The 15,968-nt window shown below is 38.3% G+C and overlaps 1 protein-coding gene across 1 annotated transcript in view; it reads right to left on the bottom strand.

Annotated features, from left to right (window-relative positions):
- Positions 1-15,968, bottom strand: part of WDPCP (WD repeat containing planar cell polarity effector) — a 159,600-nt gene that overhangs the window by 103,614 nt on the left and 40,018 nt on the right. The window contains exons 3-6 of the mRNA XM_049799747.1: positions 13,078-13,206; positions 2,828-2,912; positions 1,089-1,133; positions 14-64 (exon numbers count right to left, since the gene is read on the bottom strand). Coding sequence (XP_049655704.1) covers positions 14-64; positions 1,089-1,133; positions 2,828-2,888 — 157 coding nt within the window. The 5' untranslated portion in view covers positions 2,889-2,912; positions 13,078-13,206. The remainder of the gene's footprint in view (positions 1-13; positions 65-1,088; positions 1,134-2,827; positions 2,913-13,077; positions 13,207-15,968) is intronic.

Raw genomic sequence — 15,968 nt, 5'->3', positions numbered from 1 at the left:
AAAACGTCCTTACAGTCTGCTAGCTTTTGCTTCTCTTCTAAGTAACCGTGCTTCATCTGTGATGCTAAAGGCAAGAAAGGATGAAAAGGTGAATGATAATCCTTACGACTGCTGTCAGCAAATATTAATATTAGAGAGAAGATTCATACAGTTTGATAAAACACAGAAATTTACAAAACATTAAGACGGCCCTGACGTTTTCACCTCGTAAGTCAGATATCTTAAATTTGCAGTGAAAGAAAGGCTTATGCAGCCCAACAGGTGGGCCGGCGTTACTGAGCCTCCGATCTCACCAGATAGCGACGCGAGCTGCAACTGAGCCCAGCAGAGAAGCGGAGTCAGTCTGTCAGCAAGGGCTGCGCGGAGGCAGCGCGTTAACCACGGAACTCAGCCCACGGGATGCCCGCACAAGCCTCCGCTCCAACCTTTTTACGCCGCAAAGAGGAAGTAACTCTAGCCGAGCAGACCTCTTGGCCCATCGTGAAACTTCTGGGATTAACAGGATTAATCAGATAAAGAAAATTGATCGTTCACTCTGAAATGGCCATTTCAGACGCCCGGCGAGGAGGCGGGAGGCTGGGGCGGGCACTCCCGCGCGCTCGCGCTGCCCCCTGCTGGGGCTCCGGCAAACACCCGCCTACGGCGGCGGCGGCGGCGGCCCGAGCCTCCGGCCCCACCGAGCCTCCGGCCCCACCGAGCCTCCGGCCCCACCGAGCCTCCGGCCCCACCGAGCCTCCGGCCCCACCGCCCCTCACCGCGGCGCCGGTGCGCTGCGGCAGGGGACGGGGCTGGGGTGGATATCCAGGTGTAGGAATTCAGAGTATGAAATCCCACTGAGGTTTCCAGCGGCATACAGGCTGCTTTTACGTAAATATCTTTCCAATTTTTTTCTTCTGTGGAATAAAAAGTTTTCAAATGCGCTGACGAGACTCGGGAGAGACACTCTCTGTGCTTCCTTGCTCTACAGAAATACAGGGGCATGTATAAGAAGAAATTCAAAGTTGCACTTTTCAGAGCAAGCAGCTGGTGCCAAAGATTGAATGTTTGGAAGTTTTGTTCAGTTTTAGTTATGGTTATTTATACTTTACCTGGCTCTTTCTTGTCATAGTACTGGTGGATCCCAATATCTTCATCTGTATAATGTAAACATATTTAATTACGAATGTGACACTGGAAACAAAACACAACCTAGCAAGCAAAGTTCAGCATCTCAATTTTTGCTAGCTGGAGCAGAGTGTTAGGTGCTAAAACACGTGTGACGGTGGAAAAACTACAGCATGTAGTCTGAGTACCAGTAGGACTTTCAAAAGCCAGCAAGCAAGGGTTAAAGGAGAATGGGACAGGTCCTTACATTTATTTGGAGGTCTCATGTCCTTCACATACAGTTTCATTCTCTTCCAGCTGACAACATGCAGAAGTATTTTTACCACCTTCCTAATTAGCATCTTTTGTGTTCTTTCACAAGGAAAGGTAAGGATCACGGTGAAAAGCGTATCTTAGAATAACTTAAAATGTTTTCTGATGACTGACACAGCTGAGCTAAAGACAACAGGATTTTTTTTAAGATTCATGAACTCACAAAGTTGCCCTTTCAAAGGATCCAATATTCTTAATCTATAGGTATTACTGTCTACCTGGTTTCCATGGCACAGAAATGTGGATGTTTCAGGTACATTGGGACTGCAAGCCATACCAGCCAGCTCTTGATGTGGCTGACTGGTAAATAACTTAGGTGTGCCATGGCAAACTCCACCAAGTAGATCTAAGTATGGCTTTAAGTTGCACTGTTTTAAAATAATCAGTTTGACACTGCATCTGTCTCCTTCTGAACTCAGACAGGGATATACCATGGGGAGAAATTCCTTACATGGAAGAATGCAGGAAGGCACTGCAATGAGCAGGCAGCTTTTAAAACAAGAAAGCAGTCCTCCCTTCTGCCTCAGAATCAGAATGAGGTTTGTAGGGAATGAATAAATGGACAAAGAGGAAGCAAGAAGGTCAAAGGTGGAAACTAGGCAGAGTAGGCCACAGTACACCTTTAATTACAATAAATCACAACTGTGTGTTGACTTAAACCATCAGAGTTTTCTAGGAAATACAGCTTTTGACTTTTTTGTATTATTGTTGTTACAGAACAGTTCTCACACGAAGGTGGTATGCCAAGACATATTGAGACTGTATTTGAATAATAACATGCAACTGAATATTCATTCATATTCAATTGAATTGTCAATAATATTCAAAATAATATTTCAACAAAAGTATTGTACACTACAATTGGCATAAATAATATTTTGATATGGCCCACTTAAAAACCAGTGGGGTTTTTTTTAGATTATATTTTAGCAATAGCAAGGCAAGACGAATGAAGGTAATTTCTACACGGCTAGTAATTAGTTATGTGTCTCCTGGAACAATCAATTACCCTTGTAAGTATAAAATTTCAAGTAATCATGCAAAATACCCAGAACATGCAGTAATTTTTTATTTTCATGCTAAGTACAAATCACAATGCCTCTGCATCATTCACCCAAACTAGGCATTAAACTGAAGCTTACAGTCAAGTAGGCCACAGCTTCCTGAAAAGGAAAATGCATCCAATTAAATATAAATATAATATAATCTTAACATTTTTTACTTGAAAGGATGCTGCAGTTCTGTGACGAGATAAGCAAAGAAGCTGACCAAGTTCAAACATTGTATTGCTGCCTAGTGTTCTTTCTCCTAAGTATAAAACCCACTTCATTTGGGTATTCAGAATTTTGTATCAGTTTAATATTCATCAACAAGCTTTGCTGTTTTGCTTTAGTAATAGGTAACAGCTCACCTTTAATATGTAAGTTAGTCCTCAAAGACCACAGAAACATCTCAGTCAAGCAGAAAGACATCTGGTGGCAGATGGAGCCTTAGCACTATCAAAAGAAGGAAAGACATTGCATGAGCAAATTAATTACCCTCTATCACCAGTGAAACTGCAAGTATTTTGGAAACTAAGTGCTAGAAGAACCTAGCACCGATGATATTTTGTTATATGTAAGTTGTAGTTTTCGAGCACAATAAAATTAATAATGCATGGGAAAGAATAGGACAAGAAATGTATATATGTCTATAGATACATTGTATAGAGAGACAGATCAACATTTGTTTAAATTTACAGTTGCTCTCACTAAAGTAAATAACTTTGTGCTTGATGCTTCTTATATACACATTATAATCTATTTTTACTATATGGTTATTGCCTTGACACACGCAAAAGTGAAGCAACTACTTAAAGATCTGGCTTAGGAGAATTTGACTTTTAGGCCAAATTTTTTAAACACTGTACGTTGGTAAGAAACAGGTTTGATCACATGATATTTGCAGACATTAGTTATAGTGCTAAATATAAAAAAAGATGTCTTTCTACATAAAAATGAGCACTTACACTAAATCAATTAAAATGGACAAAACAACAGATGTGAAGCATATAAAATATATCAATTGAAATATTATGTACCTTGACTATAGTTATAAGCTGTTTTCTGTGTTTTTTTGAACAATCCATCTGAATATTCCCACTAGAGGATGTGTTGGGTTTCAAAGGAGCATTGGGAATCTTCTGAGACACAGTAACCAACAGACTTCCCTAGGTTATTTCCTGCAGTGGTGTAGTTATAAGTGGTACATCAGACCAGCTACTTTCACTTATTTCACTAAACCCAAGATTCCACTGAAAGCTGAACTCGGAAGGGGAGTTTAGACAAACACAGCACCCTTAAGAACCACTGTTGGGATGGTACTGTACTTGAACTTTTTTTCTTTTTTTGAAGTGGACTCTTCATTTCCTTTCCATTAATGCCATCTAGATAATGAATCAATTACAAGATGATTGCAGAATTCCTGTCACACAGAGTATCAGGCATTTACATCAAGAGTGCTATGATGAAAAACACGTGCAAGAATCTCAGGTAGTATCAAGGAAGCTATCATAGTCCTAGCAGAGGTATGAAACCTTGAGGTATTATCATTCAAGCTAATATGTATGTTTTGATACACTGCCTAATCCACTGAAATAGCACCAAGTGGAAATAGCTTTTTCTTTACACTGATCCCCAAATGTATAAAAATTCTTGCTGACTTACTAAATCCCATAGTTCTATCAAAAAAGAGCAAAAAGTAAAAGCTCACAACTCGCATCTAGTAAATGGAATATACTTTCATCTTGGGCGAGAATGAGGTTTAGAAAAAAATGCAAGGAGATTAGTAGCATGGTGGTCTGTTGACCATGTGAACCATTTTTTGTAAAAATATGGATGAGGGCAGCCCCTCATTTTCCATGTGGACTACAGTAAAAGGAGATTGTACATTATAATTTTATTTGTTTTCTCTTTTTTTTACTTTCTTACTTCAGCAAGTGAAACAAAACTTGCATTCCCCAAGGCCCATAGATCCTACATTAGAATCTCTCACTAATAGGAAGTCATTGAATTGAGTGAACTTCTCAAAATCCTATCATGGTTTGACTAAAAAACCCCCTACAAACCTTTGATTGGCAGATGATCTGTTCAGCTGGAGAGGAGGCACATCTGCCCAGAAGACAATGTAAGACTAGGAGACTTTGGCATGACAAATAATCTAACATAAATTCCCCAAATTACTCCAAAGCTCCTGTATGTAGGCTCCATGGGCCTTTTTAGTTGTGCCCTCCTATTGAATATAAAGCTATCCGATCATGTTTTAATGCTGCTGTGTGCCTTCCAAACTGACAGATCAGAGAAGACTTTCAAGTCCTTATTTTTTCGTTGAGTGTCAGAGACACAGAGGGAACTCTCCAAAAAACAGAAGCAAGCTTTCAAATGAGCACTAAATACTCAGTGTCCAAGAGACATTCTTTTAAAAAATTTGCCCTCAAAAATGAAAGTTTGTAAGAAAATGTTAAAAACCCAGACTTCTAAAGAACTGCAGTTCAGTTCTGCACTGAATGACCTAGGTGAAGCAAAATTCTCCAAGTATCTAAAAAGGGAATAGAGATTTTGTCAATTATTCCAATCTTGAGTTTAGCTTTTTGCTTCTCCCTTTCTTTGGACTCTGAGCACTCACAAACCAGCTAATTATTTGAATGCTGGTTACTGTTGTGTCAGTGAGAATGGACATCTGCCCAAAAAATACTGGTCCAGTCTAACAATACTCTAATCTGAAATACCTTCTGATTAGTTAATAGTCTACAGGAGAAAAAAAAGAAAAGAGAGAGAGAATATTTGCTTCTCTAACAAAACATGGCATTGTAAATTCTGATTTTGTTCAGAGGAATTATTCTTTCTTGTTCCTTTTGAAGGAATACAAACCAACTTTAAGAGTTATGCAGCTACATCTCACCATTTACCACATCATTATATTCCAGCACAATGGTGATGAGGATGATGAAGATGATGACAAAAAAGGGATCTTTCTGTATTTGAAAAGTACCTCTCAGTATTTACAATGTTACTTTAACTACATGAGCTAGGCCCTGCTATTGCAAAGAGGTAGGTATGAAAAAATATTAAAATTCCTCCCATTGAGCTTTAAGGACTCCATCCCTCCCTCTTTAAAATTGATTAGGATTTGGCAAAAATGGGATAAAATACCTCTACTGTTAAGGTAAAATTAGCATTCAATTTAATAGCTGGTTCTTCTTCTGGCTCATGCAACACTGATTGTCTGCTTTCACAATATCTCCACAAACAATAGGCAGGGATATTTTGATGGTTGTAAAGGCTTACTGACAAATGGAGATGTTCTGCAATGGTTAGCCTGCTCCAGTATCTATGTTAGGAGTGCTTTGTTTAAAAAAAATTCTCAGTTTAGTAAATCTTTGCTTAACTACTAATAGAGAAAATAACTATCTGGCCACTTCGTAACATCAACAAATGCTGAAATTGATTTCTAGGGTCCACTCTAACACCTTCAATATAGCCGCTGTCATGCCAAATATTTAGGAACTATGCACTGCATGAGTGATTCAGGGCACTGATATTGTATTCTCCTCTTTCCATACAGTTACCTGGGAGAGTGGGGTGCTTGTGAAAGGCAATGCCCAGCTCCTGAGATGAGTGCATCCCAAGAACATGGATCTCTGAAAACGTGTTAGGAGCAATGTAGAGCTACAGAATAGGAAATGCTGACTATGCTGACTACAACAGACCATCTGAACTTTGTAGTTTACATGCCAGAGGCATGGCTCAGTGTCACAACACTATCCCAAGCGCCCCTCTAAGAGTAAATTCTTTAACTGCCAGGCTACAGGACAGCATTTGATGACCATCTGCCTATTCCATTGAAGGTCAGCCAGCGTGCTCCCAGAAATCCAGCATTCCTAGCGAAAGAGTGATAAACAAGGGGGATGCCCTCCAAAATATTGCTGTAGTTTGGGGGACACTCCTAGGAGCAGAAACAAGGTAAAATACAAAGCTAGTCTGAAAGCAGGTACCTCTATGCCACAGCAAAGTTACAAAGCTACTGCAATAACATGTATACATGTACTAGATGAGATGCTTCAGATGTGGGTTTGGGCAGACATTGTAGGACAAAATGCCCAAATAAAAGAAAATGAAGCAGAATCCATTTTCACTACTCACATGGTATCAGACTTTCTTGGCAAAAAATACTATACCGGGAACTATTCTGTAAGAATCAGCATAGGCCACCCTTTTGTCTTCTCCTACTCCAGACTGCTTTCATGATCTACGGGTCTAATTTTTTTTTAAAAAAAGAAAAACATAATAGCCACAATGGACTCTAATTCAGAAAAATATGTAATTTTTTGTTTGGCTTTGGATTAATTACACAATAGCTCTACTAGCTATAGATCCCAGAACAGATCACCCTCGACCTTAGTTCTGCCTCCCTTCCTCCACCTCTCCAATGTTAACATCCTATCTCTGGCATCACTACAGTTCATTCCCAATGTCTGATTTGTAACTCAGACATCAAGTGTTCAACAAACAAGGTAAGACATCAAGTCATCCTACAACTTATTGTATGTTTCTGTGATATAATATTTGAAGCAGAAATCATTGGCTGTTTTTTCCTCCTCTTCATGACCAATTTCTCCTTCACCAAGGAGAGAAACTCCCTGCAGCACAGATATGCTTCACAAATGTAGTATTTGACTCTGTAAGATAAAGTTTAGATCGAACTATGTGCATTAGATCAGTAGCTACTTGCTGTATGCTTTAAGTTGATACAATTTCTTTGTGTAAAGCATGTAAAATAAAATTTTAAAGATACTATCTTTTACATTTTTAGCTACATCAACTTAAAATTTATTGTAATTATTCATTTAAAAATAGACCAGTAAAAATTTCTCAGTCATGCTCCCATAGATAATAATTGCAAAATATTCTCCCTATCTTACAAGATAGGCTTCTACTTTTTACAGTTGTATGTATAGCCTGTTTGATACATAATAAACACATACAGAAATAAAGTCAGTAAAATCATGAGAATTTGTAAAACTTCATTTTGTATTCTGGCATTAAGCAGAAACAATCCAGATTCTTCCTTCACATGTACAATTTATTCCACCAAAAGTCAGCAGCACAGCAATGAAACTGCTAAATTTCTATATGTATATTAATAGTTTTAATATGGTTTCTTAAGAAAATGATGCTTATGCCTGTGTGTCAGTCTAACCTTTTTACATTTTTAATCCATTGATCAAGCTAAATCTAACCTTCCAATTTGTTTTCTCAGAAAAGAAATTCTCAAAAACAAGTAATTCCTGCAAATGCTGTGCAAATCTGCAGGTGGACACAAGGAAAGATTGTCTTAGTACTAGAACTGAGGGACATGTAGAAATAGCTCAGGCCCTAATCACATTTCTTGGTGAAATCTGTAGATCTAGCCCAGTCAGAACATGTTGTTTCTTGCTAGGCTGGAAGACCTAACAAAGAAGGTATAGCCTATGGAAGACCATAGCCTATGGTGGCATGGTGGCCATGAGTGCTGCAGACATGGGGAGGAACTGGACAGGAGCGGGGAAAAGAAAGGGTGGCAAGTTGTAGGGAAAAGTGCGGGGGGTCTGAGACTGCAGTGTATGGGGGAAAGGAGGCAGATGTGGGGATTTTGAAGAGCGTATATTGTATATACTGGCTATACCACTACCACGTAAGAGGCAAGCACAAAGCACACATCAGCTGGGCAGAGGAAGATCATTGGAAATTCTTTAGTTCTGCTGCTTGGTGAACAAATTGCCATATAGACATTGCCAAATGTACTTGTTTCTCACTAACGGATACAAGTGAGTAAGCAGATTATTTCTCATCTGTGACACTGGCCCAAATGTTTAGAGCAAATCACGCAAATAGGTATGTGTGAATAGCTTCTTGCTCCTGTGTAGGAATCTAGTGACTATAGGAGTCCGATCAGGTTTTAAGACCTTGGCTCAATGGATCCATTGGTAAGATCAACTCTGAATTTTTAACCACAATACTTTTAAATTTCACAAATATTTCGATTTAAGACATTGTAGAAATGGCACAGAATGGCATAGTTTTGATTTGGTTAGAAGTTAAATGGGTGCAAAGATAGCATTCTGATTTACCCTCCCACTGTGCAATCCTTTCTTTGCATTGCACAGGTTAGCAATTCTACCACCTATGCAGAAAATTAGCTATTCTCACTTCATTCTTAAATGTTTCATTCATTTAATTGTGGAAATTTAACTTAATTTTCTGATAAGTAGAGGTTCTAGTCTTCATCTTTCACTTTGCATGGAAAAGTCTAAGATGCATGTATTGTAAATAGAAGCTCTGCAGTGCACAAAAAATGGTACGCAGGGTTGGAGTCTCATTTACAGTAAGACTGTGGTTAACCACAACAGCCAATGCTGTTCTGTCATTCAAGATCAGATCAAAAATGCCGTGGCTACAAAAAGCAAAAGACTGAGCTGATAAAATTTGCATCAAATGGGTTACTAATTCTTCTGTAATGGCAAATGCAAGCTGGCTTTGGTAGTGCCCATTCTTTCTGCTTTGTTGTCAACCATGACTAGACCTCTCGCAGCTGACCCACCGGTATCCCACCAACCCCCGTCTGCTTCCCGATACCTCTGCTTCCAGATCATCATTGCAGTATGTCACCTCTCCCTTCATAAGCAGGCTTGGGCTCATCTTCTTTTTCTTTTTTTTTTCTTTTTCTTAGATGCTTGGTGAACTGAGACCCCTCCTCACCTGCAGCTACTTTTTCTGAGCCTAGGTCAGCCCCTCCTCACAGCTACTACTCCTGGGACTGAAACTCCTTGCCTAAGGTCTTTGCTATCTTTAATAGCACAGCAGGCTTTATTCTTACCTTTATTTACTTCTCTTTTAAGTCCCTTTTCTACTGAGAAAAGAAGTGTAAATTTTGTAGTATAAATGAAAATCAGGTCCCCTGTCCATAAGACCAACCTCTGATTTTAATACAGGCATGCCTTTATGAATCTACTCAGTGCATAATAATTCATATTATAATATTAGTTTAAGAATATTTTCAGCTAACACAAGTAACAAGTTGTTCAATTATCATAAACCTTAAGTTCTAGGCAAATATCTACTGTTGCTATATTATTCTAGACAAATATTTACTGTTGCTACTTTCTTTCTCTTCAATGCTACTTTCTTTCTCTTCAGACTTCCATGACTCAGAATATTTTTGCCAAACACATGAATGAAGCACATTCTTTTCCTTATTCTAACTTCCCCAATCTAAATAGGAAAACTATTTTGTAGATGGGTGAACAACACACAAGAGCACTCTGTATTGAAATACACAGTGAAGCTTCTATTGTAAGAAAGGCCTAAATATGGCTTGCAGAATAATCACTGAAAGGAAATACATTATCTGATAATTCAAGAATTCTGGCATGAAAATTACGGATTGTAAATTTACTCCCATATGCTGTGAAGTTGTATCATGCTCCCTTGAATTAGTGAGGTTTGTTTTATTGTTTTGTGAGTTTGAAAATAATCCTTTTTTTGCAATGACAGTTATATTTACCGAGTTTTCATAGTTTAAGATATTTACATATTTAACTGTAAAATATATAGAGAGATCCTTAAGAACATTAAGACTATTTGACACATACTAAGAACACTGAAATTCTGTAAATGCTGTAAGACAGAACAAACATTTTATCTCCAGTTGATATCAATTAAGATGACTTCTTGCACAATTATCTTGGGCTTAATATATTTATACTCAACTATTTTAACTGCATTCAAAATGTTGAGGCCCTGATCTTGCAACTGGTTCTGCAGTGATGGTCTCCTTGCCACCATGGCAAAGCTCATAGTAGGATCATATCATTAAACAGTAACCATAAAAAACTGCCACCAGACTTAATTTATATTAATATTAAGCACCAGAATTTGATATATTATTTTAAAACAGATTAGTTGTATGTGGGCAAAAAGCCATGCAGGTCATTGTTCAGGATGTGAATTGCTGGCTGAGACACAGCTGTCCAGTTCATACTCTGAGCTCCAAACTAAAACTCTATCTACTAGATAGAGGGTGCTGAAGTTCAAGGACACGTGCAAAAACACTACAGGAAATCTACTGGGGGTAACTTGTTGCCACCTAATTGCGTGTTCCTTTGTTAAAACCGAGGCGATGCACAATTTTTGCTGCATTTTCACCCAAGTAAATGACAGGATCAGAAACTAAATTCTTGCCTACTGCCCAAACCACACTACCATCTCCACTACCTTCAGAAACATATTTCCAATACCTATTATTGGTACGCTCTTTTGAAAGACAGCTATTGATTAACTGAACAGATAATAAGATTAACAATAGTGAAGCAGAATGAATTTGAGGGAGCTAATGCCATTTGTCAAGAAGATACTTAGTTTATGTAGCAGCCATGCCTCTGACAACATTAATGAAGCTAGGAATCATTCTCCAGTTGATACTGCAGGCAAGTAACACAACCTATAACAATACTCTGGCAGAGTTGGTGTGAAAAGTTAAGGTTGCAGAAAATAGATATAATTGACCCGGGTTTTTACTTCACAGAGTGAAAAGTTCATATACACATTTTGATAAAGAACCTGAAGGCCTTTATATAAACCAGAGAGTAGATAAGTGATCCAAACTACAGATATCCAGTGCTGACACATGACATAAGGTAATTACAGAAGTACTAAATGTCAAACTGTTTTATGCTATTCTTTTAGATAGTGATTGTTGTTGTAAATAAACCAATTTTTCAGTACTAAAGGTCAAGTAGGTCATAAAATTTCATAACAGTGATTTCTTACCGTCAGCTAAAAGAGAAGATAACAAAATGTCTCTTTTTTAAGCTAAGCGGAAACAAGCATCAAAAGGTGAAAGGACCTGCAAATTATTCAAGCGCAGGAAAAGTCCTTGCTCCGTTGCCCTACCATTGTTACAACTCCTGTTTGCAAGGAAGGAGGTTTATATCAGCAGGTCTTTAAACTGAGAACACCAGTTCACATTGGAAATTAATTATGTAAATGTGTGAATTACAGCTGTACTATTGACAGCAACAGATCTGAATTGTTTCTTTCCACTTACGCTTCTATGCATAGGCATTTTAGTTCATCAACTGGCCTTGCAGCATGGGCTGCTACTATTAAATAAACAGCAGTCAGAACAATAGTTAAGTCCAAAACAATGAGTTAACCATAGTTCAATCTGAATTTTAACTATACTTGCATCTAAACAAATAAGATTCTTCTATATTTTTATGCAATATTTCAGATTTAGCTATCAAAGTACTAACCAGATCTCTAAGAATGTCATGTCAGTTAATTTTTTGAAGTGCAGCACTGAAAACATAGCATGAACATCTATTTAGTTTTCCTTTTGTTTATGTGCTGTACCAACAAATGTCTCACTGAACTGTACAGCTCTTGCCTTTAATATTTTATACTATGCATGTTAACTTAGTACTTGATTAAAGAATTTTCAAAAGCAAGTTGGCAAACATGTTGTTTTGATTTACAAATCTTGCAAATTTGCAAGTGGTCTTTAAAAACAGAAATATATTTCTGAGTACATTGTGCTGAATAAATTTACTAGAACAGATTGATTACTTTTAGATCTACAACATCTTTAAATGTGTTTTTTTGTACACTTTTCCAGAATGTTTTGCCATTTAAATAATTTTCAGTAGCCTCTTTATGTTGACCTATTTTCTTCTGTTTCGTTTTGATACAGGCAATAAATTAGGCAAGCAATAAATTAAGCTTCACTAATACTTGAAAATCACCTTTGAATAGCCATTTGCAAGGCTCATTGAGCTTCTTGTTTGCGAGCATTTATTTTTAAATACATTTTTTTTCTGCTACACTTGAATTCCAGTTAATCCAGTGAGACTTGTATCTTGCTTTCTTCAATGTAATATTAAAAAACCCTACAATGCCTGTGTGTCAGAATTCCTTTTAAGAAAGATTTGATTGCAAACACAAACAAAAAGCTTTTCTTCTTTTGTACTTCTTTATGATCTTCAAACAGGTTTCTATGAAAAGGACTAATATTTTTTCAATTTTAAGCCATACTCACCTTTGCAGTTAGTAAAGACAAAAAATGAAAATTTCATGTTACAATAATTAATTCCTGATTGTAATGCTACAGTATAGTTTATGTTATGTTCTAATTACGTAGATATGCATTAGGGAAAATAACTTTGAAGAAAAAAATGCATTTGTTTAAACATTTTCATAATCACATTTGAAACTGTTGAGTGGTGGGGTCATATATAAAACAAAATGTACACAGATTTTAATATTGAACTACAAACTACTCTACTATTCTTAGGAGAGCCGTGAGAGTAAAATACTTGGTCTATAATAAAGCTAGTTTCAGAAATCTACCTTATTAAAAAATGCAAACAAAATAGGTCCAGTCCACAGCATGAGACAAACAGCAAGTTGGGGCAGGAGGGTGGGGAGGGGCAGAGAGAAAGAGAGGAGAAAGATCAAGCCAAAACTGAGTATTTTTTACAACAAAAAATTATGATTTAAGCAATCCAGTTATCAAAACCAAAAGAAAACTTTTTTCTGCCAAACAGAAATAACTTGAGATGCTCAGTTAATTCACTAGTTTACTCACGACATACAACTTCATGTCTCTGGCAGTGATACCAATCTGAATGTGGCTGAATGGGATGTGGTCTTTCTGAATCCGCTGATGAAGAATCCAAGGTAATCCTGTGTTTTGTCAAGGTTGCCAGACTGCTGTCTGTAAAATGGATGGCCACATGACAGTGTTCAGCTACCACAGTGATTAAGTGCTGTCCAAGAACATAAGCATAAAAGAAAAATTTGATGGGCTGAATCTCTTTCCATTGACTATGTAGGGGACCCAAACTGACTACAATACTAATACAAGCATTTCAAGGGCCAAAAGCTCAGTCCAGCTTCATTCTACCTATTATGTGAGCAGCATAAGACAAGCTGTCAATAAGATACCTGCAGTTGCCTTTGACCAGTATTTAAAACAGATTTCATCTCAAACCTGTCCTACAACAGAAAGACAATAGATTTAGTAACTGCCAGCACCATCCCTATAAATTTTGAGTATCCATAGTAAAGATAAATTGAGTTTCAGTATCTGCAAGAGATCACATAGATAACGGGTATCATCCAACACTTCTTAAGGAAGACTTTCCTCTTGCTAATACTACCATCACCACTGGATGAAAACTGTTAGATGCCACTTTATTATCAGCTTCACCTGCCTCAAAAAGCAGAAAATTACAATATCTTTATTTGATACGCTAGATATTGACACTGATGTAGAGGTAATTTAATTCACCAACCCCAGTTTCATGTCTTAAAAGAATATATAAGCAGGTGACCCGCCTAGTGGATGAGGGAAAGGCTGTGGATGTTATCTACCTTGACTTCAGCAAGGCCTTTGACACTGTCTCTCATGGCATACTCCTTGAGAAACTGGCGTCTCATGGCTTGGATAAGTGTACTCTTCGCTGGGTGAAAAACTGGCTGGCTGGATGAGCCCAGAGGGTTGTGGTGAATGAGGTGAAATCCAGTTGGTGGTGGGTCACAAGTGGTGTTCCTCGGGGCTCAGTGTTGGGCCCTGTTCTGTTTAATATCTTTATAAATGATTTGGATGAGATGATTGAGTGCACCCTCAGCAAGTTTGCAGATGACACCAAGTTGGGAGGCAGGGTTGATCTGCTTGAGGGTAGGGAGGCTCTACAAAGAGATCTGGACAGGCTGGATCAATGGGCTGAGGCGAATTGTATGAAGTTCAACAAGGCCAAGTGCCAGGTCCTGCACTTTGGTCACAGCAACCCCATGCAGCGCTACAGGCTTGGGGAAGAGTGGCTGGAAAGCTGCCCGGCAGAGAAAAACCTGGGGGTGCTGGTTGACAGCCGGCTGAATATGAGCCAGCAGTGTGCCCAGGTGGCCAAGATGGCCAACAGCATCCTGGCCTGTATCAGAAATAGTGTGGCCAGCAGGAGCAGGGAGGTGATTGTTCCCCTGTACTTGGCACTGGCAAGGCCGCACCTTGAGTTCTGGGTTCAGTTTTGGGCCCCTCACTACAGGAAAGACATTGAGTTGCTGGAGCATGTTCAGAGAAGGGCAACCAAGTTGGTGAGGGGCCTGGAGCACAGGTCTTATGAGGAGCGGCTGAGGGAGCTGGGGCTGTTTAGTCTGGAGAAAAGGAGGCTGACGGGAGACCTTATCGCTCTCCACAACTACCTGAAAGGAGGGTTGTAGTGAGGTGGGTGCTGGCCTCTTCTGTCAGGTGGCTGGAGATAGGATGAGATGAAATGGCCTCAAGTTGAGGCAAGGGAGATTTAGGTTAGATATTAGGAAAAATTTTTTACTGAGAGGGTTGTCAGGCACTGGAATAGGCTGCTCAGGGAAGTGGTTGAGTCACCATCCCTGGAGGTATTCAAAAAGCGAGTAGATGGGGTACTTCAGGACATGGTTTAGTGAGCATGGTTGATGGTTGGACTCGATGATCTTGAAGGTCTTTTCCAACCTAAATGATTCTATGATTCTATTCTATGATTCTATATGCGATTGCTCTAATTTTTGGTCAGCACAGGCTAGTAGTCCTTCTTAACTTCTGTAAAATAATGCACTGGTGGAATATCTACATTTAATGTTTTATAATCTTCTTTAAAGGTAAAATGGACTTTTATTCAACTCTCAATACTTTAGAAACAACCAGTTAGCCTGCAGCATCTTCCCAACATGTAGTTGAATTTTGGAGAGAAATGTGAATTGTTTCGCCATAGAAATAACCATCTATTTTTTTAGATAATACTGGTGATGTACTATCTGGCTCAGGCTTACTGTCTTACTTGTCCAGCTGTATATTGAATTTGTTTTCCTAGTGGACAGATCTGAAGGAGACAAGATTGATATAATCAAATTATGTGCATCCTTACTATCTTTAGTGATGAGTTAGCATATCCAGTGTATTTGATCATCTACCCTTTCTTTTCATGGCAATGCTTATTAGCTCTACTCCCATCACTAACTGATGCATTTATGGTACTTGTTGAAAAAAAGCAATACAAAGCAGCTCTTGCTAATATAAGAAACATCTATGTAATGAAGGAATCAACCCTCCAAAATCTGTTAAAATTATGAAGTATAATACCAGAAAGAGTAATTAGCTTACTAAAGTATAAGATTAGGCAAATTCCCTGTTTTCATTTAACCAGCCATTGTTACCTGTCTGGTTCTAATTTTAAAATACAAGTTGTGAACTCAACCAGTGATTTACAACAGCTACTCAAATATGCTACCAGCAGAAAAATCCATCTAGCTAATTTTAAAAAAGTTTGTAACTTAAAATTGGATCTTGTTATCATTCAGCTCAGAGGAAAAACTACTACTGGGTGGATTGGTCCAAGCTTTAGTGAGCACAGTATGTACATTAATATTCTGTTCCAAATTACAGTATTACTATGGCTTACACAAGAATAGTACCAAAACCACTTACCAGATTAGGGCTAAAGT

The sequence above is a fragment of the Accipiter gentilis genome, chromosome 5, assembly GCF_929443795.1.
Source record: "Accipiter gentilis chromosome 5, bAccGen1.1, whole genome shotgun sequence".
Taxonomy (NCBI): Eukaryota; Metazoa; Chordata; class Aves; order Accipitriformes; family Accipitridae; genus Astur; species Astur gentilis.
The sequence above is the reverse complement of the archived record's forward strand: the minus strand, read 5'-3'. Positions and strand labels throughout refer to the sequence as shown.